Genomic DNA, 27,978 nt, shown 5'->3' with positions numbered 1-27,978 from the left:
CCCCTCCCCTCCACTTTCACTCTCATGCCTTGGCTGCTGCTGTAGCAGATTTGGAGGAGAGGAGAGAAGACAGGTACAGCCACCCCTAGCTGCCCCTAGCTGCCCCTGGCTGCCCCTGGCTGCCCCTGCCACATCAGCAGCTGCTGGGTGAGTAACCTACACCTGGATTCAATGTCCATTCAGCAGGACCTTCCCTGGTCCCCCTACTCTCCGCTTCCCATGACTTTAATCTGTTATTAACATGACTCCCCACCACTAGCTCCCCAATCTCTGTGTCTCCTGCACCCCCACTTGAATTTGCCCCTTCATTCTCAGAGGTAACTCTGTTCCTTCCATGTAAAGCCATCATCACCCCAGTCTTTGAGTTTAATATTCAGTTCACTCTCCTGTTTTATAGATTTTACTTATTTCCTATGTAATCTCCTTTTTATTTCGATCCCATCCTCCTTCTCCTTTGGCTTCTGTGTCTTGTACAGGGGCTGGGAGGAGGAGGAGGCTGCTGCTCCCACAAATCCTATTATTGTCTCTTTTCTAACAGTTAATGCTGGCAGGATTATTCTGTCCACATCTTCCTAAAACACTTTCTAGTCTCCTTCTGACCCTCACACCTCCAACATGCTCTGTGAGCCCAAATAAATGGTACTTTAAATGGGGACAAGAACTTGGATTAAGGATTCCAAATGTTGGAGGCTTCTAATCATTGAGCATCCTTCTAGAGGATAACTAGAAAGCTATGGAAAAGACAGATCCTTGGTCCAAATGCAATGTTCCACATTCTTACTTTCATCATTCATAACCATCAAATTCATAAAGTAATTTACAATTTACAAAAAAAATATATATATATTTTTTTTATTGAAAGTGATGTAACTTGACACATCATGTGATGAACTTGATACATCATGTCACAAAAAATATCATAAATTATATTTGTTACACAGTATATTAAAAATGTTTATTCCAAAAATGCATTACAACAAAAATTAAATAATATTTACTGCAAAAAAATATTATAAACAAATAATCATATTTACTGCAAAGATTATTATAAAGAAACAAAAAATATTTACTGCAACATTCTTTTTATAAAATAAATAATATTTACCGTAATTTACACTGTATATGGGTACCACCCTTTCAAATCAGCACAATTCATTGTTATCCTTCTTCTTGCCCCCAAAATGCTTAACTCAGCTTTTTTATCAGTGACCTTAAACCCCCTTCCCCTGCTTAGAAAGTCAGTGAATAATCCAAGTATAATAATGCAGTGATATTTTAAAAACACACATAGCCCCCCCTTTTCATTAGAATCCCCCATTAGGAGAATGTATGTTAATAATACAATTAGCTAGAATTTTTTTGTTGTTTTATTATATTATCGCTCTTACGGTAATTACCACTAATTACATTCCCGCGCCGGGTCTTGCCTGCGATTGATTTAATTACTATAACACCGTATAATGCGTCGATACCGAGAATTTAGAAGAATGAGGACTCCTGACTCCAGACAGACTCCGACTCCCCTCTCAGAACTCAGATTAAAGAAACACAGCCAGGGGCGAGCGATCTCATAAATATATAATACACGCTACGGGCTTCCCTGGAAAGGCTGAGTTTCCTTTAATATGACCCCCCCCAATCTATACATTATAGAAAATGCATAGATATTGTTTTCAGTTAACCTGTTTGATGTGTACCGGTATATATGTTGGTGTGCATGAAAGGGACCTCGTATTCTGCTGTTTGGGGGTACAGTAAGGGGCATTTAAACATATAGTGAGGGTATTAACCCCTTAAGGACAATGGGCGGTCCCTAAACTCATGGAAAACAATGCATTTTGAGCCAGTACATGTACGGGCTTTGTCATTAAGGGGTTAAACATGCATGGGATAGACATACGGCTGATTAAGGTTTGAGTCTTTACAGCGGGAGAAACGGGCGACTAGCCGGGGGCCGGATGGGGCCGATCTGCCGGCAGATTCTATGTTTCTATGTGATAAATATAACTTTTTAGGATAACCCCTCATTATAGAATATGTATATTAAATTGGGGTTTTGTGCCTTGGAGACTCCATTATGCATTATTTTTTACACAAACGGCGAGGACGTTGTGCATTAATATTGGCAGCTCCCCCATTGGAGAAATTCGGCACGATATTAAACAAAATGTAAAAATTCCAAATTTACCACGATAAAGCAATCAAAATAAAAGACACTAAAACTGCATAACAAAAACTTTTAATAAATGTATATTATATTTAAATAAATTTAGAATCTCATGTGGGGGTGTAAGGGGTTTGTAGTCGATTTGGCCAATGAGAATCACCAGGCCCTATGTACCAGTCAGTGATTGGCTCCTTGTGCTATTTAAAAAAAAATAATAATAAGTCTTTGTTCAGTTTTATTGTATGTTATAGGAAATGAGAGCGAGGGGGTTAGGTATGCCCCCCCAGCATAGGGGTGCTTTATACAGCACATCACAAAGTAAACAGATAATTTGCATTTTACGTCAATATACAAAACTTTTCTTAGTTTGGCTTTTGCGGAATCTCTCGAAATCATCTCCAGTGGTGGGTTCTAAGCACATGGTTTAGAATGATGAATGTATACAGATACTATATAGAAATGTTCTATGTTCTATGGCATTAAATATGTAAACCTAATACTTAGGAGAATAGTTTTTAGAACGCATAGAACTTGATTCAGTGTGAGGGTGCGAATCGTCAGCTCTCAGAAAGTGCGTGCGCCGTGATGTGCAGAAAGCTTGTAGAAGAGACATAGATCCTGTAAGAAGAAGGTCTCTCTGGATCATTATTCTCAGGACCATCATTTTCTCCTGGATCCCCTCGGTGTTGCTCTCTTTTTTCCAACTCATTGTCTACTGGGGATCCTGATGGAGAAGTTACTGTTGGATATCAGCGACTCCAAGCTCCAAGAGAGGGATCTATTCACTAAACAGTGAGTTTTATGCGTCACTTCACTGTACATTATGATGGACCAACTTCGGTGAGCTTCTTCTTGCAGGAGAAGACCACACTTTATGATCCTTACTAAATATGAATCCAAAGAGTCCACTCAACTCCAGACAGTTGTTATATTAGAGAATATTCCTCAGGTTCATAAACACAATTTCTTTATTTAATGGAATGGACGCGATTTATCGTACAAAATCTTCCGATTTTTGTAAAGGAACCGTATTCTACAAGTTTATTATTAAATATCGAAACAAATCTTTCCAAGATAACTGCTGATAAATACCTTAACCTTTCACCCGTCCTCTTCTACCCATCATTTAACTAGGTACAAATATATATTTTTTAAATAAAGTTTTATTTAATAATAAATAAAAAATTATATATATATTTAGAAAATTATTAAAATTCTAACAATTCTTTTTCACGTCGACAAAACAATAAGCAAAAAAAAACCTTGGCAGATCTGCCATTAGCCTTCTTTCTCCTGAAGGTCTAATCAGATAAAAACAGGAATTTCTATGGAGCGCGTTCAGTCTCCATGGCAACAGTGTCACACATGACAATTATGAGTTCCCGGCAAAACTTATGAGCAAGGTGAGATTTTATTTGATTGAAGAAGTATTTCTGGGAAGGGATTCCATATTTAGCGGTACGAGGAATTGTGGTTCTAGTGTTATAAAAATGTTAAATTGAGCAGGACAGGTGGAACCGCACCTTTAAAACATTATTGTGTTATTTATATGTCGCGCTGGTGGGATACATTGTTTAGCGAATGTTACAGAGCGAGCCGCTCAGACACGTTCTGTTTCCAAATAATTGTCTGGGAGGACCTTGGCTGGTCATTCGGTCTTTAACCCCTTAATGACAAAGCCCGTACATGTACGGGCTCAAAATGCATTGTTTTCAATGGGTTTAGGGACCGCCCATTGTCCTTAAGGGGTTAAAGCCTTCCCGCGGTTTGATGTCATTGTCCTTTAAACGTCTGCCGCGCTGGGTGGTCCATCGCGGGCCATGTGTTATCGGGACATCCATCCCAGCTGCAGACTTCTAATTACTCTGCAATTTATCATCTGCGTGGGATGTGGACGTTTTCCCGTGAATTATTCAAATGCAGATTTTTGATTTGTTTTTTTTTATGGTATGGTAATTGGGAGGGATGAGTTGGGGGGGGCATTAAGGGACTCTGTCCGAAACATATTCCCAGGCTTTGTTCTGTTATAACAACTGATACATTTAAATAGTTTTTTAATAAAAGCGTTTAAGCAGCTGAGACAGCCCGATAGACGTCTCTCCCCTCCAACCCCATAGAGGTCCCAGAAATGAACAAGACGCCTCATGGAGCTGCTCAATAGTAGAGTCCCGAAGCCAGGAACTGGAGAGTTTACCAACTATTCATCATTTTTATGTCGCTGTTTAATTATGGCAGAATTATTACATGTTTGGACCTCACAGGCTTCCTGAAAATCGTTTGCTTTTTTAAGGAAGACGACGACGATGATTAAACCTCCCGACCCACACGGTCCAGACATGTTTCCATTATAAGTGGCGAGGTTGCCATGAACTTGAGTGGAGGAGAGGCTCCAAAATGTCAGTGAAATGCCATCAAAATTCCATGCTGTTTCACTCCAGAGGAGCTTGGTTCTTGACCGAGAAGTGGCGGGCTAAGTAACCCAAGCAGCACCGTCCTAGGGTAGATTCTTGGGGTAAATATGGAGATCCATATGGGAGGATGATCAGATTGCCATGTTGAATGAGCATATGCGTGGGGGATGGGCAGTTTCTGTGGGTCTTTCAATGAATGGGTTGGTCAAAGATTTGAATATGGAGTTTCTCAGGGTCAACGGGTGGACTCACTGAGCCTCAGGGTCTCGGCATGAATAGGCCAATTCTCGGGGTCACACAGTTTGGGGTCGACTCCTTCATATCTTTTTCTGATTTCTTGATATCTGAGCATCCCAATTGGTGCTTTTCTCACTTCTATATCACAGCTGGAATCCCTGCTTTGATACAGGTGACTTCATTCAATAAAACCTTAAACTCCTGAAAAGTCAAGTACCGTTATGAGAACCATCTGGTCATCATCATTAGTGAGTAAACGCAATACAATCTTTGCAAAGGTCTGTTAGAAGGATTAGATTTAAGGGGTCTTCCGTTTCGTTCAGAGGGTATGTTGGGGGTTATCGGGCTTAATGTCCTCGAAGGGTCTTGGCTCACGTTTAACCCTTTGGAGTTTCAGGGTAAAATCCTTATTCCTGAGCTCCACCATCTGAATAAATCAGGACTTTCTCTCCAACCCGTATGAGCGTCTTATACATCGGGAACCTGATCCGATTATGCCGTGAGGTAATCAGTGAGCGAGGAAGGTGCCCTGACTGACAGTTCACTGTTTTATGGGTAGCAGATAATTACGGGCCATGAATTAAACAAGCTGGCTACAGGGGCTTCAGTTTGGGGGGGAAATCACTATCCTGTATCTATTAGCAAGTAATAGGCAGTAAAAATGAGACCCTAATCAGCTAACATGACGAGGGAGCTGGCGGGGTCTTTGCCTGGGTTGTTAGCTAACGAGGCTTGGCCGTGTAGCTTAATGTTAAGGAATTATGTATGCGATATTTAACATTCATCCCAGCGATAGAAAATCTCTGTCTGGAATAGACAGCGACCCCGTGAAAGGGGCAATTCTAAGGGTTATGTATAAAGCAAATACAACTGCACAGCAGTCACACAGATAAAACGGGGGAAAGTAATATAACCCAGCGCTGTATACAGTAATATAACCCCCAGCGCTGTATACAGTAATAGCCCCCAGCGCTGTATACAGTAATATAACCCCCAGCGCTGTATACAGTAATATAACCCAGCGCTGTATACAGTAATATAACCCCCAGCGCTGTATACAGTAATAGCCCCCAGCGCTGTATACAGTAATATAACCCCCAGCGCTGTATACAGTAATATAACTCCCCCAGCGCTGTATACAGTAATATAACCCCCCAGCGCTGTATACAGTAATATAACCCCCCAGCGCTGTATACAGTAATATAACCCCCCAGCGCTGTATACAGTAATATAACCCCCAGCGCTGTATACAGTAATATAACCCCCAGCGCTGTATACAGTAATAAAACCCCCAGCACTGTATACAGTAATACAACCCCCAGCACTGTATACAGTAATATAACCCCCAGCGCTGTATACAGTAATATAACCCCCAGCACTGTATACAGTAATATAACCCCCAGCGCTGTATACAGTAATATAACCCCAGCGCTGTATACAGTAATATAACCCCCAGCGCTGTATACAGTAATATAACCCCCAGCGCTGTATACAGTAATATAACCCCCCAGCGCTGTATACAGTAATATAACCCCCAGCGCTGTATACAGTAATATAACCCCCAGCGCTGTATACAGTAATATAACCCCCCAGCGCTGTATACAGTAATATAACCCCCAGCACTGTATACAGTAATAACCCCCTAGCGCTGTATACAGTAATATAACCCCCAGCGCTGTATACAGTAATATAACCCCCCAGCGCTGTATACAGTAATATAACCCCCAGCGCTGTATACAGTAATAACCCCCCAGTAGAGGGTCAGAAATGGAATGTATAGATGAAATGTATGGTTCTATGTTTCTATCGGCAGATCCTCTGTACTGTCCATGGTACTGAAAGGTGTGAATGAAACGGTTTTGAGGCACCAAGTGATTCTTCCCCGATAGAATCCATGATCACTTTCTGCTGTGACCTTTAGAAATCATTGAAGGTGTCTGTGGCACCTCTGCTGGGTGTGTGATTGCGTATGGTGAAAACCCCCTTTCCATGATTCCAGTAATGCACGTGATGATTGTGTGGGGTTTTTGAGTTTTCTATTACAACATCGGAGCTCTGACACGGATATGGATATATATTTTTTAAATGATCGCTGGAAATGCCACCCCGGAGCCGGATCCCAGAAGATTCCCGGATTGCCAGTGGGGTTGGCGGTGGTGCCCTTCAGCCCCTTATCTTCCTAAAGACTTCAGTAGCCCCTCATGGCACCCAGATGACCCAGCCTCCCTGTAGGGTTCAGCCAAGGGATGAAGAAAGGGGCAGACTTTCTCGTCAGAAGATTTCGTGGTCCGATTTCCACCGTGGTTCTTCTCCAGCATGTTTTTGGTCTCCTCCCCGCTTCTTCGCGTGGAGAAAGAAGCACCGGCGCCTCGATCTTCAGATAAAGAAAGCCTCCTTTCCACTTGTGCTCTTCGTCTTCTCTGCATGGGTCGCCTTCCCATGTCCTCCCAATCCCTTGGATAAGATCCTGTGGACGGTGGGAAGAATGAAACAAATGGAACTTTAAGAAAAGCCGTGAGTTTCTTTCTTGCCTCACAGCTGCATCATCATCAGAGCCAAAGCTTTCTTAAAGCGTTCCCCCCCCACCTCCCAAAATATCTCCTTTAATATTGGGTCCAGAAAGTGACAATGAAGCCACTGCTGAGCGAAGCCAGCATGCGGAGAAGACGGCGAATATATCTTTGATGTTTAATGAGACTTTAATTCAAGCTCCCTATGAAGTCCTCGGTCCTGCCAAGAATCTGGTCTCGAAAATTTATGTAGAGCCGGAGAGTTTCCATCGGGATAATAACATGATAAACATCCAGAGCCCCCGAGGTCTGATTTATACAAAACACTATGGTTTCGGAATGTATGTCATGGTGACAACTCTTAACGAGGCTGCGCAGGTCCAATTTATGGAAAGGGGAATAATGAAGAAGGAGAATAAAGAGGAAGCTAGCCAGCCAGACCCCTGGGATAGCCATCCCTTTCATACTGGACCAAGCTCTGGTGTCTTTATATTCAAACAGACCCCTGTCGCCTAAACATCGTCTACGTTGGGGATGTTGGACACACACCAACGAGACCTCCAAGAACCGCAAGGGTATTGATCAAGAGAGAACATTGTATATGACTGGCTCCATTTGGCGCCATATGCAAATTCATTATTTTCCATTCTAGTAATCCTTATGCATGCGTGGAAGCGTCACAAAGTGGAGGAGCCAAGAAAAACCCCCTTTCCTCTTGATCTATACATCTACATTCTCATCGTCCTTTTACATTCTTCATATAATTGTGTTATTATATACAGGAGCCATGTCACGGATAGGGTTAACAGGCTTTTATGCGGAGGTTCCATAGTTACGATGTATTTATATCTGCGGATAGTTTTAATATAGATACGCAATTAGTTGGACAGACGGAGGATGATCTGTGATTAATGAGAGACAGTTAATTAGTAAGGGAGGAAGATGAATGGAAGGGTGTCGGGATGCGGGGATCGGGGAGGCTTGTGTGGGTGTTTAAAGCGAGAGGTGGTGATAGAAAGAGGATTAATTAGTAATAGAGTTGGGGGGGTTGATGAATGGGACTTGATGAGCTAGAAAGAGCTGATGGATAAACCCGTGAGGGTTAGAGACCCCCACATCTGTGATGGAGGGACCCCTTATTAGGCAAGAGTAGAGCGTGTGTAGGTGTTTCGTATTACACATGGCTACATATCTATCAGAGGGGCTTCGTTAGACTAGTTAACCCTGTCTGTGGTGTACTGATTTTCAATGTTGAAAGAGTTAAGTTAGTATTACGTACCAGCACTGTGTGTATATTATCATTAATTATAATATGGCGCCCCTTGCATGGCAGGGTATCTGTGCCTTTAAGTACTCCGGCATGGAGTGTCAGCCCTTCGGCCAGTGTTCCATAGCATAGATTTCTAGGCTAGAATGGGTCTAATTCCAGTTAATCCGTTCTCTCCATTCCCTGGATGTTGGTGTCACGTCTCACTCTCAGGAATTCTCTAATTAATGTCTAATTAATCAACCGACGTGGTGGATCTGGAAGCAATCTGCTGAGCGCCGCACTTTATCCGGCCCCCTAAGGAGTAGATTTGGCCAGCCCTGTAAAGAATTGGGAAAGCGAGTAGTTGTCGGTTCCGTCTCCCTGTGACGGTATTGTAGCTCTCCATAATAATGACTTCGTAGAGAGTGGACCTCGCGTCGCTCTTATATATAAAGGACCATTCCTGCTAATCACCTGGCAGCTACTTACATAGAAACATAGCGCTTTATGTATTCCTATAAACAGTCATTTTTTTTAGTCTTAAACATACCCCAACGTTCTAAACCCAGAACCTGCCTGCAGATCGGCCCCATTGGGCCCCCGTCTAGTCGCCCGTTTCTCCTGCTGTAACGACTCAAACCTTCATTATGAGTTGGTCTCGTCTTAGATTCAGGAGCCGTATGTCTATCCCATGCATGTTTAATACCCTCACTGTATAACCCTCTACCACTTCTGCTGGGAGGCTGTTCCACTTATCTACCACCCTCTCAGTAATTTCCTCAAGTTCAAATTCTCCCATCCCAGGATGATAATATGGCCTCAGATGATTGAAGGTGAGCTGGGTTCCCATCTTCAAAGCTCCTCTCTGGGTACCTGCTATGGCGGGTTCTTCTATTCTATACAGCTTCCAGTCACTTGCCCACCTAGAACATAAAGGGCGATGGGACTTATAAGAGGTCCTCGTGCCGCAGCGCCAGTCCCACTTACACAGATTATTAACCCCTTCATGACAAAGCCTGTACATGTACGGGTGCACAATGCATTGGTTTTAAAGGGTTTAAGGACAAGCCATTGCCCTGAAGGGGTTAATGGAAGCAGAAACAATGATAACTTGATATTGTTAATCAGATGCTCTGCTGCTTGCAACGTTTGATTAAAGGATGACACGCGACGATATAGCAGCCCAAAGCAGAGTAAGGAATTGTGCGAACGTCGGATACAGTAGCCAACGTGATCTGATGTGGCTACCAAGATGCCACGTTGGCACCAGCTGGGCGGCGAGCCGACGGTGACCGCGGCAGATGTACAAACCTGGCACAAGCAGCTTTACGTTGGGGAGCACCGGTGGGGGGCTCCCCTCCCTCTCCAAAAATTTCTAGCAGCAGGGAAGGAATAAATTGGAAGAAAATAAATGAAAAGGAAACATCAACATGATTAATTAGTGTCATTTGCATGTGAATACGGAGCGCAGCGCATCTCGGCAGATTGTGCCCATGCATGTTCCTGCCAGCAGACGCTATACTTCATACCAACCCATCCCTTTTCATTGAGCGCTGGAGCCCCTCGTGCTGCCGGTATCTGCCGGCAGAGATTTATTGCGGCCTCTGCTTGTAAACATTCCTCGTTCTCCTGTTTCTTAACATCTTTTTAACAGTACTACAATTTATATAAAAATCCCTTTTTTACCCTATTTTTATGGAGCTAAAAGAGGTGGGGGAGGAATACATGTTTTTGATCCATACACTAGCTATGCAGTTTTGCTAGCAGACATAAGCTTAGATTCAAAATGGTTTGTGTACTACGCTGTGGAATATGATGGCGCTATAGAGAACAATGATTAATAATTGTGTCCTTTTAAGCGACTATACCCAGTATTTGCCAGTTACTAACCGTCACCGGCTGATTGGGCTCAGTAATAGAACTTTACGATTGCCAACGTCTTTTTTTTTATTCTTCTTCTGACCACGAAACCTCATTAGTGGGTTTTTTTCATGGATCGATTAAAATGAAATCATGAATTTTACGCATTTGATGCTTTGTCTTCTCGTCTCCTGTTTCCGCTTTGATTAAGTACAGCGAAGCGGTGGACGGATACTGATTAAAATTTAATCCAAGGGTTCAGGTAGAAGGCACTTTGACATAAATACCCCCTTTTCAGATTTGCCCTGGGGGATAACAGCAGGAGGATGCAGAACCGTAAGGAGAGAAAAGATGGAGATCTCGCCCGGCTTGTGTTACACGTCTCACTAGAACAGGACAGGATCGTGTCACAACAAGAGGAGGCCGCGGGCCGAGGGGTCTAATTTCTGCTTCGAATCACGAGAAAAGCCGTATTAACCCTACGAGTTCCAGCGACAAGTGTTTGCTCGCCGACATACTCAAAAAAGGCCAACGCAAAGCGTTGCCGAGGGGTGTCCAAGCCATACACGCCTCCAGTACTGAAAGTGTTAAATGAAAAATATGTAAAGGGCCTCTGCTGCTTTAAATAAAGCTTTATATGTCCATAAACTCACCATAAATTAAAAAAAAAAACGTGGAAATTTCCTTAAGTCTCTAAGTCATCATTCGGCTCCATATGCAAATTAATTCTCTCCGTTGGGGGAGTTGATTTGCATATGGTGCAATTTAAGGTGACGGAGTCCTTTTAAATATATCTGCCGACCAACAATTGAAAAAAAGGTATTATGCACCTGCCCTCCGAAAAAGCTTGTGCAGCTCAAAGCTCAAAATTAACCCTTCGCATGCTTGTTAGAACGTTGCTTTTCTGAATCACTTTAAAGGGCTGAGAGACAAAGACCAAGACCAAGATAATCATTTACCCGACCGGTGTCCTTGACTGCCTCTCGTAGACATTGAGAACATATTACCCACACAAGTCCAAAGGTTGGACAATAATATGTAACATTCTACAGCACTACGGAATATGGTGGCGCTATATAAATCAATAAATAAGAACACATTGTACAGCGCTACGGAATATGGTGGTGCTATATAAATCAATAAATAAGAACACATTGTACAGCGCTACGGAATATGGTGGCGCTATATAAATCAATAAATAATAACACATTGTACAGCGCTACGGAATATATATTCTAATTATATTTAAATCTAGAGTATATTTACATTTAGATTTCAATCTTTAATTATTTGATATTTAATTTTTTATTTGCATTTTCAAATTTATTAAATTAAAATTCTTATTTGCATTTAGATTTCAGTTGGTAACCATGTTACGTTTTAATATACATTTACATTTAGTTTTCAGGTTTGCGTTTATACTATATTTGCATTTATATTAAAATTGTATTTATATACTATATTAAAATACATCTTTATGTTTATGTTTCAAGTTGTAATTATATTATATTTAATTATATATTAGCATTTATATTTCATTTTGTAATTATATTTACTTCTTTACTTTTATATTTTAATTTGTAATTATATTAAATGTCTTTACGTTTAAATTTCAAACTATAATTTTAAGACATTTCAAAATGTATTTATATGTATATTTTTATTTATGACTTAGCGAGTGCAAAACCTCTTAGTTTTTGTAGGTTCCCAAATGCCAATTTTGGGGAGATTTATCTCTTAATGGATTATGGATCTCTAGCTTAGAGGAGTGGAGTGCGATGCTATCTTATATACACATTGAAGCATGTTTTTTATGTATTTTTTATATATATATAGAATTTAGCATTATCCTAGTTGCTGGAAAATTAATATATTTCAAAACAAGGATTTGTGTAAAAATTGTAGTCACAAAAAAAATAATCTGCCGAAACCCGGGATCGAACCAGGGACCTTTAGATCTTCAGTCTAACGCTCTCCCAACTGAGCTATTTCGGCTGACTGACGAGGTAGGGGAGAGCACTTTGGCCATCCGTCGACCTTTGGCTGGGACACACTATTTTCAGCAGACACTGGAGAGATTAAAATCAATTTCAGAAGAATATATATAAATTTAACAAATTATCAAAAGGTTTTGAAATGTACAAAATATTTTGAAACCCCCCCAAAAAACATTTCCATTAGCATAATAGCAGATTTGTGTTTCACATAAGGAAATACCCAATCGTACGCCTTTATTTCGCTTACTTTTCATTTTGCTGTGCACCTTATAATTAATTATATCAAAGTCATCAATAAGCTGCTTATTTTGTAATTTCTGTGTTTTTTTAAGGATATTTAGAAGAATGGCTTCCTTTTCCAGACGCCATTTTTGTTTCTGCCTGGTTCTGGTTGTCATCACCAATCATTTGAGTTTCGTGAACACATTGGATCCGAAAGTCAAACCCAAAAGAACGTCCGAGGCCAACAACTATGAGTCGTGGGTCCACCAGCCTCAAGAGAGGCCTCACAGGAGGCCAGGGATGTCCAAGAAGGATCGGACTCTTGGTGGACCATCACCAACAGCCTTCGTACCAGCAGAAGGAGGCAATGGCTCACCACCCCAGTGGGGGGCCGCTGAGGCGCTGCCACCAAGTGCCCTAAAGCAGGGCAGAGAAGAATTCCAGAGTTTCGATTTTCCATACAATCAGAGGAACAATCAACCCCCGGGAGCCCAATCAAAGGGAAAGAAACATAACCGAGAACACAAGAGGTCCAATAACAAAGATCGGGGGAGACATCACAGAGGTATGCATTTGTTTCTTTTTATTTTATTTTTTGACATCGTACTTAATACATTAGAATAGTGCGAAATCTCACTTAATCCTTACGACAATTTAGTAGATGAAACACTAACTTCACCGTCATTAAGGAGAAACAATAATCACAGTGAGTTACTGCTCCGCTTTCCTGGAATTATCGCATCTTTGCTGCAAACGTTCCGTTTTTCTTTAATTTGATTAAAATTTGAAATTTTCACGCTATGGACTGATAGCGTGAGATTTCAGGAGGTCAGGAGCAGCACCTCACCTCACATGTCGCTGCTATCATTATCTTGTTAACAAAAGGCATGCGTGTTTATTCGGGTTGTAGGAAATTATCTTTTTATTTTATTTTTTTACACCCGTGGACAGGGCCGGCCCTATAATGGGGCAGACTGGGGCAATTGCCCCAGGCGGCACTTTAGAAGGGGCGGCACTTTGCCGCCCCAAGCGCTTTTTTTTTTTTTTTTTTTTTGAAGCGGAGGAGAGAGAGGGGCACCGAGTGGTTTTCGCTTACCCGCTCGGCGCCCCTCTCTCTCTCCTCTGCGGCGAGTCTCCCTGTTCGGTCCCGGTGCCGGCTTGTAATGCAGAGCGCCGGAAGTGACGTCAATTTCCTGCGCTCAGCATTACAAGCCGGCACCGTGGCAGAGCAGGGAGACTCGCCGCAAGACTGTTTAAAGGTAAGTACCGGGGGGGGGATCCTAGATTATGGCTTCGGCGAAGTTTAAAATGAACCCCGCCCCCCCCCCTCGGCGGGGGGGGGGGGGCGGCGTTTTAAACTTCGCCCCAGGCGGCGTTAAGTCTTCGGCCGGCCCTGCCCGTGGAAAATTTAGAATTTACTGCATTAGAGGCGTGAAAAGTGCTGATTTTCTTCTTACTTTTGCGGAAAACTTCATTCGTTCCCGTTCGGCTTTACCTAGCGGCTCCTTATGGGTAAAACCGAGCTCAGCCGAGCCGCCCGCGGGTCTGGCGCTGAGTTCAAGAGAATTCGCTTTGGTAGAATTTTACTGATCAATTATTAACGGAGCAAATTGTGGTCTAGAACTCGAGGCTTGAAACGTCATTCTGTCGAGCTATAGACTTCATATACGAATGCAGAAGATTCCATATCGGCCATTTTCCCCTCCCGAGCCAGATTGAGGATGAGTAAGTGGTCCTGGCACTTTAAGGCCAGCGGCCGCCGAGTGTCATATATGGGTAGCCACACTCTGTATCCACACCGCAGCACCCGATTAGTAAATATGCAGCCCTATCACCCACCAGCCCGGCGGTCACATGCCCGGTGAGCCCGATGACCAGTCCGTGCCTGCATTCATCCCAACACCGAAAAAATCCCTGGAACCCTACCCTTTGTGGATCGATATTATCCAGGGAGTCCTTCCGGCATCGCAATTATAACTAAGATAAGCGGATTTCAATTCTTAATGCATTTCCCAAGAATTACAGTAAAAAAACCCTCTCTGTTCTTTAGACGTCCCTCGTGGGCGATCGCAGCTCACGCAGCTCGATTATTGCACAAGAACTGGAAATGTCACCAAGTCGGCGCTTTACGGTTTAATCTAACAGAGATACTAATATCGCTAATATAACATGCGCGCCGTCCTGGTCTCCGGCGACATTTCAATATAATAAATCAAAAAACATCAAATAAAAATTCCATTGGAATGCCGGCCGCGCAGGCAAAATACGGAACTAAACATCGCAAGAGCACTATAGATATTTACGTTTGGTGTTGTCCTAAGCCTAAAACGGGGCAGACTCACCCGCCGCCGGCTCCACAGTCCTTACAGCATAGCCCAGAGGACTAAAAAACAGAAAAAAGGGGAACAAAGAAAATTAGCTTTCGATGGATATACAACAAAAACTTAATCAAACGCTGGAGCGTTATTACGCGGATAATAAATCATGGTTAACAGGCATGCCTGGGAACGCCCCGGGTTTCACCCAGAGTCTCTGGGTCAGCCGTCACTTTTCCGGGGTCTCCGGGTCACCGCGAAGAAACTCCGGGTGTAGCGGACCACCTACCCGCATCCCCAAAAAGGAGGGCTCCGGGTAGCTGGAGCCGGGATGTTAATGAGATAACGTCTATCATTTGGCGTTCCGGTCGTATATTGACCGGGATGCTTGGAGTTATTTGGAAGGGCGATTTCCGAAGCTACAGAAGGATTGAATCCCGCAGATAAAGCTTTCGGAGATTCCCGCTAATACCGCTCTCTCCGGCTTCAAAGATTTAGGATCCTCACGGGGGCGATTATTCGATCGGGTAAACTCTTCGCCCTCCCCGAACTCTTTCTCGCCTCTAGACTGACTACATCCCCCCCCCCCGGCTGATATTAGAAACATAATTCCTCTACGGAAATGTCTCAGCTTCGCAAACAGCCGTAATTAATATGATACACGGGGAGCAGTTGGGAAGCCGGAGACGCATTGAAGGAATATTAACCGGAGCCGGGCTTATTACCCGACGCTTGGAATTACCGGTGGGAATAACAGAGCGGAAGCGGACCGCTCTGCCCAAGATGACCCGCGAGACGCGTTTCTCATTCCTCGGGTAATGCTGCCTGTGAATTTCTAAACAGGAACGGTCGTCGGGGGGTGGGGGGGGTTCTGTAATTTAGATAAATGGATTCCATTAAATCCGTGCCAACCGATATGTTTTAATTGCTGATAAACATAGCAAGCGTCCCGCCGGAGGCTCGGGTAACCGACCTGCCCCATTACAGGCAACACAATTTGTAAAACACCAAATCCATGTCCGCAGTTTTATATCTTGTAGGGAATAGTTTGTTTATTTAAGGCGCAATGTTAGTTTTTGCTTCTTTTAGGCCAAACTAAAATAATTCATTTAAAAATCACAAGTCGTTTGCATTAGAGGGATATTTAGTTTGAGATTTGTGGCGTAAAGTGGCAAAATTAGGATTTTCTAATTAAATTCCTCTCCCCTCCTTACAAAGGCTGCCTGGACCAATCAGTTACAATCAACAACTTAACAAGGGGAGAGATGACTTATTGGGGAGGAATAAGCATGCAGATACGGAGAATAGGAAATTAATTTATGCTTAGAGTATAAAAAAATATAATGCAAATATGTTGAAACCGGTTCACTTTTTAATCTCGTATGTTTGCAGGGAGAAGCTTTGAAGCGGAACCCAGTGGCCTTTTGAAGGAAGATCTAAGCTTTAAGATGGCCACCCACCTGTCTCATGTGGGGGTATCTCCCAGCGCCCCCGGCCCCGCGTACCCTCTCAGCACAGCCCACCCAATGGCTGTTAATGGGAAGCCCACAGCTGCGCTGGAGACGTCACATCGCACGCGGGTAAAATAATATTCATGTAGCCTCGGGTGGCTCCTCATCAAGTTCTTCCGTGCAAATCGAATTATTTTAATCCCTGAAAATAGTAACAATGAATGGTTTTAAGATTTTTCTTTTAAATATGTTTCCAAAACGTTACATAGAAACATAGAACCTGCTGGCAGATCGGCCCCATTCGGCCCCCGTCTAGTCTGCCCGTTTCTCCTGCTGTAAAGACTCAAACCTTAATCAGTCGTTGGTCTCGTCTTAGATTCAGGAGCCATATGTCTATCCCATGTATGTTTATCCATCCCTCCTGTATACAGCGCTACGGAATCTGCTGGCGCTATACAAATAAATGTAATGTAATATAGCATACGTTATTTTTTTTTAAATATATATATATATATTAGCACAATTTAATTTAAAAAATCCTGCAGTGATTATAAACCATCAAAAATATTAGATGATGGCTATAATGTGTTGGCACCCAGAGGGTTAATGCTGAGTAAGTCACTCCAGGCTGTATCTTTATGGGGCCGATACCTTTAAGAAATAAAATGAAAAAACCTTATTTATTTGTTGTTGTTTTTTGCTTCCGTTCTCAGCGTGTCGGCTGATCCCATCTGTCTGTGTTTTTTCCTCTCATTAGAAGGTTTATTGAGTTGATTCGAGGAATATCATGTTTACCGATCTGATGGACAAATTCCCGAGAATTCTAAATTAAAATCATCAAATGTCAAGTAGTAGAAATGTTATAAAATCTGTATCACTTACAAAAAAAAAAACACCCCCGGAACGCTCAGCCGGGAACAAAAACTATTTATAAGGCATTTATTTTTTTTTATTTTTTTTTTTGCTTCGGCTGATTTAAAAATATTATTTCAAAAAATTGAGAAATTTACATAGACGTTATAATAAAAAATATCTCCCGCTGTGAGCAGAACGGCTCAGAGATTCATAAAAATTCCGCCAGCAAAACGAGATCCATCGCGGGAAGATTTCATAAGAAAAACTACACAATGCGGCCACAACCTGCACGTCATCGCGTTATTAATCATTATTGTTTACTGGTTTATATAGCTCCATCGCGTTCTGCAGCGCTATATAATTGCCTCATTATGAAAGGAAGCATTAGAAGGGGGGGGCGCGGTTAAAAACATTGTCAGGGAATGGCCTAGGGGGTAAGTCTAGGGTTAGTGGCACCTGGGTGCAGTATTTCTCCCCCTCTGTAAATAACACACACATACCAACACGTATACTCGCTCTAATGCTGTACTCTGACACACATACTGTACATGCACGCATACATACACACACACACTCTCCCCCTCTGCCAGGGGTGCACCCTACACTGACATGAATGCTAACACCATTCACCCACACATCTGCTGACGCCATACACTCGCAAACCCCCGCACACACATACACACACACCAACACCGTCCACTCACACACACCCACTCTAATACCATACTCACATACATACACACATACTCTCCCTCTCCCTCTTCCTCACTTCTTCTTCTCTTCCTCTTTCCCCATCCCCCTCTTCCTCTCCATTTCTGCAGTGTCACCGCTCACTCTTACCTCGCTGTTTCTTTCTTTGATATCCAGAAAAACATCTACATTTTATGAGCAAAGTGACCCAAACCTTTGCTAAGACTTTGTACTTCTTCCTTGTAGCCTCAATCAAAGAAAGGGGGAGATGTGACGCCCACTCTGGACATGGGCCTTTTTGACTGGACAGACTACGAAGACATGAAACCTGACACGTGGCCATCGCCAAAAAAGAAAGGTGACAATACAATGAATCTGACCTTTTCTGACGGAGCGCCGTCTATGGAATCCGACGTGATAATGTTTTTGGACAGCGATGTAAAACAGAGTGTTTTGTATCATTTGGACAGGCAAGCAGAAGGTGAACGTGACTGAAGAAGAGCCTTGTGACCACCATCTTGACTGCCTTCCAGGTGAGGAGAAAACATATGATAGGAACGGAACCAAGAGTGCATGGAGCCGAGTCTAATGAATACAAAAAATATTTTATTTAGGAAGACATTCTAGGCTTCCTCTATGAGGGCTGGAGCTACTGTATGAGCCTCGGTTCCCTACTTGCAAAGGTTTCTATGATGTCATTGCCGAGACCTGGTGTGACTTCCTGAAGAGTAACAAATTCTAGCTTATTAACTAATTTTGGTATATGATGATGTCACATCTAGATACATTGTTACATGTCCTACGTGGCACACTGTCCGGCTCTGAACAGAGAGACAGCGTGTAACGTGTACAATGACCGTGTCGTTTCAGGGTCGTGCTGTGACCTGCGCGAACATCTCTGCAAACCACACAATCGAGGACTTAATAACAAGTGTTATGACGACTGTATGTGTACCGAAGGTATGTGGATGCCGAGGCCTGCCCGCCATTGGTCAGGTAGTAGGGGGTAAAGTTCACCGGCTTGAGAATGAGTTCTAAGAGGTCTCTTTTCTAAGCTTCTAACTCACTATGCCCTCTGAAAATAATGGAGGGACACAATAATTACCCGGATCCCCCGATGGACAAACACAAATTTATAAAGAAACAGTCTGACCCATTTAACTCCTCCCCCTGAAACCAGGAAGTGTAGGCAGGAAGCATCCGTATGTACACTTCCTGTAGGTGTTCAGTATAGCACTCCCATTGAAAACAGTATGAATGGCGGCAGCCAATCACATGTATTTTAACAAAACTCTAGTGTGCAGATAGCATACGTGTGATTGGCTGGCTCAGGGTGATCAGAGTCTGAAAAAAATTATCCATGATGCAAATCTTTCCTACGTCCCAAGCCGTTTATTTAAACGTTACCTCTTTTCGCACTTTTTTTTATTTCTTGCGCAGGTCTCCGTTGTTACGCCAAATTTCATCGTAATCAGAGAGTGACCAGAAAGAAGGGGCGCTGCGTGGATCCCGAATCGATCAACAAAGATCAGGGATCGTTTATCTCCGTGTAAAGGATTTTCCAACGCGTGTGAACCAGATTGTGAGAGGAACTCGGCCTGCGACACATCAGAAATCTACTAACAGGGATGATGGGACTTAGAACGCCAAGATCGCAGCCTTCAATTTAAATGCCCCCCAAAAATCAAACAATTCCGTAATCCCGTAATCAGGACTGCGGAAATATTAACAATCCTGTCACTTTAAGGCCAGTGGCTGAGGTGAGCGGCTGCCAGCTGGACACGCGTGGCCACACGCTACACAGAAGCCTTTACTGTATATAGAAGCGCGCCGTGTGCTCGCGTGTATCCAGCCGCTGGTTGTTGGGGTTATCGCCGTACCTGGGAACTTTCTAAAGGACCCCTGAGACCCCTTGAAGTATTAAGCCTTTAATAATCCATTGTGAAGAGTCTATGTAGCGGCTCATCAAATGTGTCACCCTAATGGCTCTATTACCGGTCGTCATGGAAACCTTGACTTGTCATTATTTAAAGATACATTTAATTGAGTCACCTGCAGTCAAGCAGGGATACCAATCATCACACACTGGGGGGAAAAGCACACAGCGGGGAGAATAGGCAAGAGGCAGCTCTAGGCTGTGTGACCCGGAGAATCTGCCCCTTCACCCCGAGACCCTGAAATTGGAGCAAAAAACCCCCATACTCAAACCCTGAGAGTTCCCAGGTATGGTTATCGCGCACCCGTCCACCCGCAATTACCATCTGACTGAGCCAAGATTAAGCAATGCCGTGATAAGTCAATTGCCCCATGTAAATGCCCCTCTGAATTTTAATGCCCTTACCTAACCTTACTCTCTGTCATTTATTCATTCATTTCAGACCCCCTAATGTGGTTGTCACTCTTATTTGCCACTGATTGCCACCCCAGATCTTTAAACTGTCTCTCAAAATTCCTTAGGGGGTAAATCCCCCTCTTGCCCCCGTTTAAGGATTAAGTAACATTACTTTAATGATTAAAGGTAAATTTCAGCAAAATCTCCTCATTTCCCTTTCCGTGTAGCAGCCGCCCTTCGTCACTCCGACCTCTGCTTTATTGGGGTAATTATCCCGCGAAGACAAATTACCCACATTTGATTTTATTCCGTCGGCCGGCAGCAGCGTAAGGCTTGTTCGATGTAATTGCAGGGTGAGGATTACGTGATTTGTGCCGCATCATTTATGCTGGGGCGTTATGGGCGCACGATAGAAGCTATTTTTCATTTTAAAAAATTGGCAAAATAAACATTTGCGGCATGAGTGCTGCCGGCGGTATGATGCGCGGTATCTGCGTCACACCGTAAGGATCCTTAATTGGATACGCATTAACCTTTTGCGTGTTTTAGGCTACAAGCACTGGAATTTACTGCTCACTCCTTGTGGCATTTAAAGGGTTAACATTTGCAAAATGTGTAATTTTTTTTCTGGAACCCCCCCCCCCAAAAAAAAAATACATATTAAGAATAGACGCCCTGGGTCTGTTCAGTACCTATGTGTAAAGAAAAGCACTCTTCATTTTGGGTATAAATTACAGAATTTTGAGAAAGGGCATTGTAAATAGGTTGTGCCACTTGTGCCACGAGCCACCAATATTGCTGTTGTTTTATACTCGTGTAGGAATATTAGAGGGTGGTCTAGTTGGTAGAAACCCCCACCCCCACCCATGATATTGTTTTATTGGAATGCTAACACCCGTAGAGATCTCCAACAAGGTGCTTTACCTGGTAAGCCCAAAAATGGGATTTTTTTAAACAAAAAAGAAAAATGTAAATAAAAAGTGAAATGTTGGCGCACGTCTACGTTATTTGTGTCCTAAATTCCAAAAATGAGTGCCGTAAAACATACGTTAGGATTGTAATTAAGTAAACTGTACTGTCTGTATAGAGGAAGCAAAAAAAGGATCCTGTACTGTAAGATGCACCTCACAGGCGCCCCCTTTGGCCATATGCAGAATTACAGGTAAAGAAAAAAAATGCTCTCTGAAATTCTATAAATCACAGCCGCTGGTTATTCTGCTGAGAACTAACGAGATCCCACGCCTTTCTATGAAAATGTAATTAAATCAATGGACAAATCCGCTTTAGTATGTAGACTTTTGATAAATAAATAAAATTGACACTTTTTGCTGCGTTTTTTCCATCATTAAACTAATTTATTAAAACTTTCTATAGCTTGTGCTTTTTTTTCTTGTTCGTTCGCCAGTGTTATTGTTTTGAAGTTTAAAGGTTAATGGCGCTTATGGTGTTTAAACGGTTATGATAGAAGTTGAGATCTGGGGCATAAGGTGGCAAAACTAGCATTATCTGTTCAATTTCCCTGAACCAATCGACGACTTAGAGGAGAGAACTAACTTAATGGGGAGGAATAATCGTGGAGAGCCTGAGAATGGGAAGTTAAGAACACGTATAGCACGCACATAAGGTTGGATTTCTCTCTCAGCCGGAGCAAGGACGTCCTGGAACCTCTTTGGGGAATTCGGGGACAGAATGTCCTTGAACGAGCTTCTCGCCGGCTTCACGCGTTGTTGCAGAACGAGACCGCGGCCAGTTCCCGACGGTCGTTTAGAAATCTGGTTTCCTCCGTCTGAATCCAAGCCATCGAGTCACAGATACAAGGAGTCGTGGAGTTTCCCCGTTCTTAATACTAATTTTGATAAAAGCCGTGATTGGATGTTAGGGGGAAGAATGGAAGAAAAGTTCTTTTACCCAACCTGGATCCGTTCTCTTGGAGGAAAGGTTCTCGCTTAACGAGTTAATTATGTTTCATAAAGGATGGAATCAGCCCTTCCTGTAGAACTAATTCACCCAGGTTGGTCTTTCACATGGAGGTACCTACAACTCAATGTTTAGTGAATAAACCCTTGGCGTCTCCGGTGGAATTTCTCCCAATCAGATTCTCAGCTTTCTCTAAGTTGTCCGAGGCGATGCGTCTTCTATGTCTGGAGCCCTCTCCAGCTTTTAATGGCCTTCAGGATCCCAGGGATCTTGGAACTTGGCTAGGTTTTTCTGATCAACCATATTGAGGTCAAGAAGGCCGTTTCCTACAGATGATGGAGTGAGGCTGGAGCTGAGAGTGGAGACTCAACTCAAGTGGACTCATCAGGAGCTCCGGGTACCACGGGTATTGAGAAGGAACGTCTAGGTGACAATGTGACCTGGCCAAAAGGGACCATGATGAACACCACCTTACTCCACTAACTGTGGATAGGAGCGCCACCAAACTCCGTTAGCCGTGGCTCGTCCACAAGGGCCAGAAAGCAGGAGGACAATACAAGGCGCCAATTAATTAAGGTGTTTTAAGGTGAAATTGGTGAACGCCAGGAAGGAGAAACATGGTGGAAATGCAGAATTCCAGGAGACGTTACCGAAACGATGTAACAGAAAGTGAAATCACTTTAATATTATGAGAACCACAAAAAAACCTAAAGTAAACAATAAATGTATTCTTGGAGTTAGTCATGCGCCTCGAAAACAGGAATTTACTAAATCATCTGATATTTCTCAGTTAGAGGTCACTCGCCGTGCGTTCACGAGGAGAATTCTTCTTCTGACGACGACTGGCGCTGGTAATGAACGGGTTAAGATCGATTCAGCCCTACAGTCCGATCTAATTAGAAATGGGGGCCTTTGACCCCCTGGAAAGCGGAGGTCACTCGAGACATTATGCGTCTCTAATAACTTGGCGGGGAAGTCGCGGCAGATAACGGGACGCTGGCGGAATGTAATATAACAGGGACCCGGGGGGGCCGCGGACTAATGATCTGTCAGACCCAGCGATTTCTGAGGAGCCGCGCTAATTTTAGGCATGAGCGCCCGCGGACATTTTACCCAATTCTCCATCTCAAGTCTGCCCATTTATGTCATTTTTAGTCCACAAAGTCAAGTAGAAATTCAGCTTATTGAGATTTGTGCAGCCGCGGCGGGGGCTTCCATCACGGCCCGTCCTCAAACCGCGCCATAAAAACACGCTTATTCCCAATCGGCGGGAAATATGATGAAGGGGATCGGTGTCTGGAGGTGGCCTATTACTCTGCTGGTAATATACCTCGTCTAGATTGCCTCGGGGTGATGGGAATTGTAGTCCCGCAACTGTTTAAAACAGCAGGTTAACCATTTCTGCTGTGAGTGATGAATCCTAATCCTATCGTCTTAGATTCAGGAGCCGTATGTCTATCCCATGCATGTTTAATACCCTCACTGTATTACCCTCTACCACCTCTGCTGGGAGGCTGTTCCACTTATCTACCGCTCTCTCAGTAAAGTAAAAAAGGTCTAGGTCTCAGCCTGAGAATATCCAGGGTTTCTAATCATTATACAAAGTGAGTCTTTATATTAACAAACGCAGATTCCGTTACAGAAAACACTTTGCTGGGTTCAAAGGGCCGGCCTGTGCCCCGCCGGTTTTTCCTGCCGGTTTCTCTGCCGGTTTCTCTAAATGAAGTCAGTGTTTCGGGGTGATTAGATTGATGTATAAACAGTGGGCCCCGACGCGTTTCACATCTGATATTTACACCACAGGAGGCTGGAAATCTAAATATGGCTGAATTATGATCATTCTATTATTAAAATTCTGTACCATATTATTATTATTATTACCAACAACAATAATAATAATAATGATAATAATAATAATAATGTATTTATTTATTTATTTATTATTAGCTTGAAGAAACGGACGCCGTATCCCAGCAACGTGGGCGGAGTCATGTGATTTCCCCCGTTAAGCACGTGATCACCACATTGCTCCATACCTCGGGCTTGGTCACGTGATCCCCGCCCAGCCCCTGCTCGGTGTATTCCGGAGACATGGAGCTGCCGGCGGTGAACCTGAAGGTACCGGGGAGGGGGCGCTGGGGCTCAGAATAAAGGCCTGATACCCCACAGGTGCCCCTGACACAGTACCGCCTCCACTACCACCTCTGCCCCTGACACAGCACTGCCTCCACTACTCTCTCTGCCCCTGGCACAGCACTGCCTCCACTACCCCCTCTGCCCTGGCACATCACTGCCACTGCTACCACATCTGCCCGTGACACAGCACTGCCTCCACTACCCCCTTTGCCCCTGGTATAGTATTCACAACCTGGGGCAGTACTGGTGTTTCTGCCACTCTCCCCCCCCCCCCGTGTCACAGAGCCTGTTATGTAGACCTGGGATGTACGGGGTTAATGACGGGCAAGGAGCGGGGAGGGGTTTTCTGCCCTGTGCCTGGGGAGGAAGAAGCAAAGGGGGGGAATACTGCTATACAAAGAGACCCCAATACAGAGTGTGACAGCATCCAGAGACCCCAATACAGAGTGTGACCATATCCAGAGAGAGACCCCAATACAGAGGGGGGGGTAGCGGGGTGCTTGTAATACAGAGGCGGGGTAGCGGGGTGCTTGTAATACAGAGGCGGGGTGCTTGTAATACAGAGGGGGGGGTAGCGGGGTGCTTGTAATACAGAGGGGGGTTTGTATAAAAGGGGTTCTACCGTAAAGTTTAAAATCTTATAAATACATCCAATGGATCGGTGCGGTCAGTAAGACCACTTCATCGGTTGCCATGGTAATATGACCACTCTTCAAACGTTGCCCCTTTGTCACTTTATTCAAAACCCCGGAGTTTGTAAATGTTTGCAATAACCGGAAGCGGCCGACTTCCTCCGCGAAACATTTCACACCCAATAAAAACCCGACTTCACACAACTATCTAAAAGTGAAATAACAACATGTTAACATTAACCTAGAGGGTTACTATAACATTACCTTCCTCGTTTTACTTTACTGACAGGGTGGTGGATAAGTGGAGCAGCCTCCCAGCAGAAGTGGTAGAGGGTAATACAGTGAGGGTATTAAACATGCATGGGATAGACATCCGGCTCCTGAATCTAAGACGAGACCAACGACTGATTAAGGTTTGAGTTGTTACAGCAGGAGAAACGGCAGACTAGCCGGGGGCCAGATGGGGGCCGATCTGCAGGCAGACACAAAGCCACTTCCTGATCTTCAGAATGAAAATAATAAGAGGAAGAATCCGCCGTGCGGCCGACCGACGCTCTCTGCGTTTAACACATTCAGGGTTCTGTATAAGAGGAGATTCCGGTGCTGAGTTTGATACAATGTCGGTGGTTGCCATGGCGATAGCATCACTTTTCAAACTGCACCGGAATCCCCGTTTCCCGCGTAGCCCTCGCTGTCCACCTTCTCCAGTAACTCTGCGCTCGCGCGTCTCGGCCCATTTACCCGCATTTATTATTATTATTATTATTATTATTTATTTCATTAACTGCCGTTTTTAACAAAATTTAGTAAAATGTTAATTTTCTGTTTGTAAATAATAAAGCAAAATATTTTGATTTGCAAGAAACTTGAAATCAAAATGATTATTATTATTTTTTTTTTTTAAAGTGCGTCTGTGTGTTTTTTGGCCGCTTTTAATATCTTACTTTACAAGGACCTGCCACGAGTATTAAAAACATGCATTCCCGGTTTATTTTTTTATTGATTTTAAATAAAATTGTTTCTTTATTTTGTTTATTTATATTATCCCGCTGACTTATATTTCTTTTTCTTCTTCCCTCCAGGCGATTCTCTTTATTCACTGGTTGCTGACAGTCTTGTAAGTATCTCGCGTGCCGCACTTTAACCCTTCGCGGGAATGCCTCTATATATCTGATAAATCGTATAGCGTTTCACCGAAAAGGGCAAATTGCTTGTTTTTGGGCAAATAAGGGTCCGTGGGGATTCATTTTCTACGTTCTGTTAGAGAATGTATAATAAATGAGTGAGAAAGCGCTCGGTGCGCCCGCAAGAGAAAAAAAAAAACTTCGGCGCTTGGGTTAAAAGAAAAAAACTAAATAAATAGAAAAATAATTTTAAAAAAATAAGAAAAATATTTTTTTTGTGCTGCAGTGCAGGGCTGGTCGAATGGGTTCCGAATGCCTATTATCTGTCCAACGTTTCCGTCCTGGCGATCGGTGTCTGGGCCGTGGCGCAGAGGGACTCTGCCGATGCCATCTTCATGGTAACCCTTTAAAGATTTCTTAGCTAAAAACCTTTTTTTAATATTTTTTCTTTCATGTCTTAAGCCTGTCCTTCTTTACTGCGTCCTTTCCTGATCACCCACTATTTCAAAAATATATATATTTTGTGAATTTTCACTGTTGCTATGGTAACAGACTTGTATAGACGGGCTGGATAGACTGAAAAAAACAATACTGGGGGGGAACAACTCTCTAAAAAAAATTTTTCACCTACTTCCTGCCTTCTTAAGACTCCTGAGACCGATGTTTCTTTGTGTCTGCATTTTATTTTAATTTATTTAGCTATTTTACATATATATATATTTTTTTTATTTTGTAAATATTTTTTTATTTAGAATTATACATTTATTGCATGAAGCCTTTCGCTTTCGTTCGAAGTGTTTTCTTTTGCTTTATTCTGCAGTTTTTCTTTGGGCTGGCGCTGACGGTTGTGACGGATATCCTTATCTTCGCGTTATATTACGCCGGGATGGAGAAGCGTTATGATGACACCGCGCTGCGAGATCTCTTTCGGTTCAGCGGCGGCATGGCCATCCTGAGCCTGCTTCTCAAACCCCTGTCCTGCTTCTTCTCCTATCACATGTACTGCGAGCGGGGGGGGGAATGTAGCGTCAGCTTCGGTGAGTACGGAATTCTATACACATTATCGGGGCTTTTAGGGCTCTGGAACCCTGCGGTGCCCTCATACCCAGCAAACATTCCGACCTCCTAGAAAAGAGGGGCGTCGAGGAAGTAAGAGGGCGCAGGGGAGGAAAGAGGGCGCAGGGGAGGAAAGAGGGGTATCAGGGGAGGAAAGAGGGCGCAGGGGAGGAAAGAGGGTACAGTTGGGGAATGAGGGGCATATAAGCAAACAGCCTGAAACCTTTTATGAGACTAATGAATATTATGATTTAATCTACAAATAAAATAAAAATGATTTGCTTTGTTAATTTATCTCCAGGATTCATGAACGTGTCGCGAGATCGCGCCTCCTACCAGACCATCGATCACGTCGACGCTCCGGCGGAAGACAAGATATCCCCGCGCTCCTATTAACGCTCGCCGACTGCCATCGCGTCCAGCTGTGAAACCCTCCTCCTGCGCTTCGTTTATCATCCGGCGGCCGACCCCGTCCCTAAAATCCAGAATATAGAGGACGCCGCGAGCCGCTCTGCTCTGACCGAGGGGGGTCCGTCTATGTGAAATAATGTGACTTATTAGCACTGCCTTCCGGCCATCTCAACAGGGTGGCTGGTCTGGGGATTTCTACTACTTCATAGTTCTAGAAGCCACGGCTCTCACTGTGAATATATATATATTTTGTTACCAAATTGTCTGCACTTTCAAATATATTTTATGGAATGAAACAAAATATCCTTATCGCAACTGCTGGAAGTACCTTAGCAACGTACTTTATATATTTACTGCTTCCACGGATACAAGAATGTCAATAAAAAACACACATGGTTAAATATGA

The 27,978-nt window shown here is 43.4% G+C and overlaps 2 protein-coding genes and 1 non-coding gene across 3 annotated transcripts; 2 read left to right on the top strand and 1 right to left on the bottom strand.

Annotated features, from left to right (window-relative positions):
* Nucleotides 1-34: 34 nt before the first annotated feature.
* On the top strand, nucleotides 35-19,612 carry DRAXIN (dorsal inhibitory axon guidance protein). Its single transcript, XM_053451825.1, has 7 exons — nucleotides 35-147; nucleotides 12,764-13,218; nucleotides 16,361-16,548; nucleotides 18,211-18,322; nucleotides 18,435-18,497; nucleotides 18,835-18,924; nucleotides 19,405-19,612. Exons 2-7 carry the CDS (start codon nucleotides 12,777-12,779, stop codon nucleotides 19,515-19,517), a joined length of 1,008 nt encoding a protein of 335 aa, XP_053307800.1. The 5' UTR covers nucleotides 35-147; nucleotides 12,764-12,776; the 3' UTR covers nucleotides 19,518-19,612.
* Nucleotides 12,357-12,429, bottom strand: TRNAF-GAA (transfer RNA phenylalanine (anticodon GAA)). Its single transcript has one exon. It is a non-coding gene; the product is annotated as a tRNA-Phe (tRNA).
* Nucleotides 19,613-24,249: 4,637 nt separating the features above from the next.
* AGTRAP (angiotensin II receptor associated protein) lies at nucleotides 24,250-27,978 on the top strand. The gene is made up of 5 exons (XM_053451834.1): nucleotides 24,250-24,331; nucleotides 26,064-26,098; nucleotides 26,392-26,503; nucleotides 26,926-27,142; nucleotides 27,463-27,978. The coding sequence occupies exons 1-5, from the start codon at nucleotides 24,305-24,307 to the stop codon at nucleotides 27,555-27,557; spliced, it is 486 nt and encodes a 161-aa protein (XP_053307809.1). The 5' UTR covers nucleotides 24,250-24,304; the 3' UTR covers nucleotides 27,558-27,978.

The sequence above is a fragment of the Spea bombifrons genome, chromosome 12, assembly GCF_027358695.1.
Source record: "Spea bombifrons isolate aSpeBom1 chromosome 12, aSpeBom1.2.pri, whole genome shotgun sequence".
NCBI lineage: Eukaryota > Metazoa > Chordata > Amphibia > Anura > Pelobatidae > Spea > Spea bombifrons.
The sequence above is the reverse complement of the archived record's forward strand: the minus strand, read 5'-3'. Positions and strand labels throughout refer to the sequence as shown.

What these genes read in the sequence shown, in the direction of transcription:
- DRAXIN (XM_053451825.1), top strand. Translation starts at nt 12,777, where the DNA reads ATGGCTTCCTTTTCCAGACGCCATTTTTGTTTCTGCCTGGTTCTGGTT. An exon ending in GCCATCGCCAAAAAAGAAAG is followed by an intron (nt 18,323 to 18,434) that starts GTGACAATACAA and finishes TCATTTGGACAG; the next exon opens with GCAAGCAGAAGGTGAACGTG. An exon ending in CGACTGTATGTGTACCGAAG is followed by an intron (nt 18,925 to 19,404) that starts GTATGTGGATGC and finishes TTTCTTGCGCAG; the next exon opens with GTCTCCGTTGTTACGCCAAA.
- AGTRAP (XM_053451834.1), top strand. Translation starts at nt 24,305, where the DNA reads ATGGAGCTGCCGGCGGTGAACCTGAAG. An exon ending in TGCCGGCGGTGAACCTGAAG is followed by an intron (nt 24,332 to 26,063) that starts GTACCGGGGAGG and finishes TCTTCCCTCCAG; the next exon opens with GCGATTCTCTTTATTCACTG. An exon ending in GGAATGTAGCGTCAGCTTCG is followed by an intron (nt 27,143 to 27,462) that starts GTGAGTACGGAA and finishes ATTTATCTCCAG; the next exon opens with GATTCATGAACGTGTCGCGA.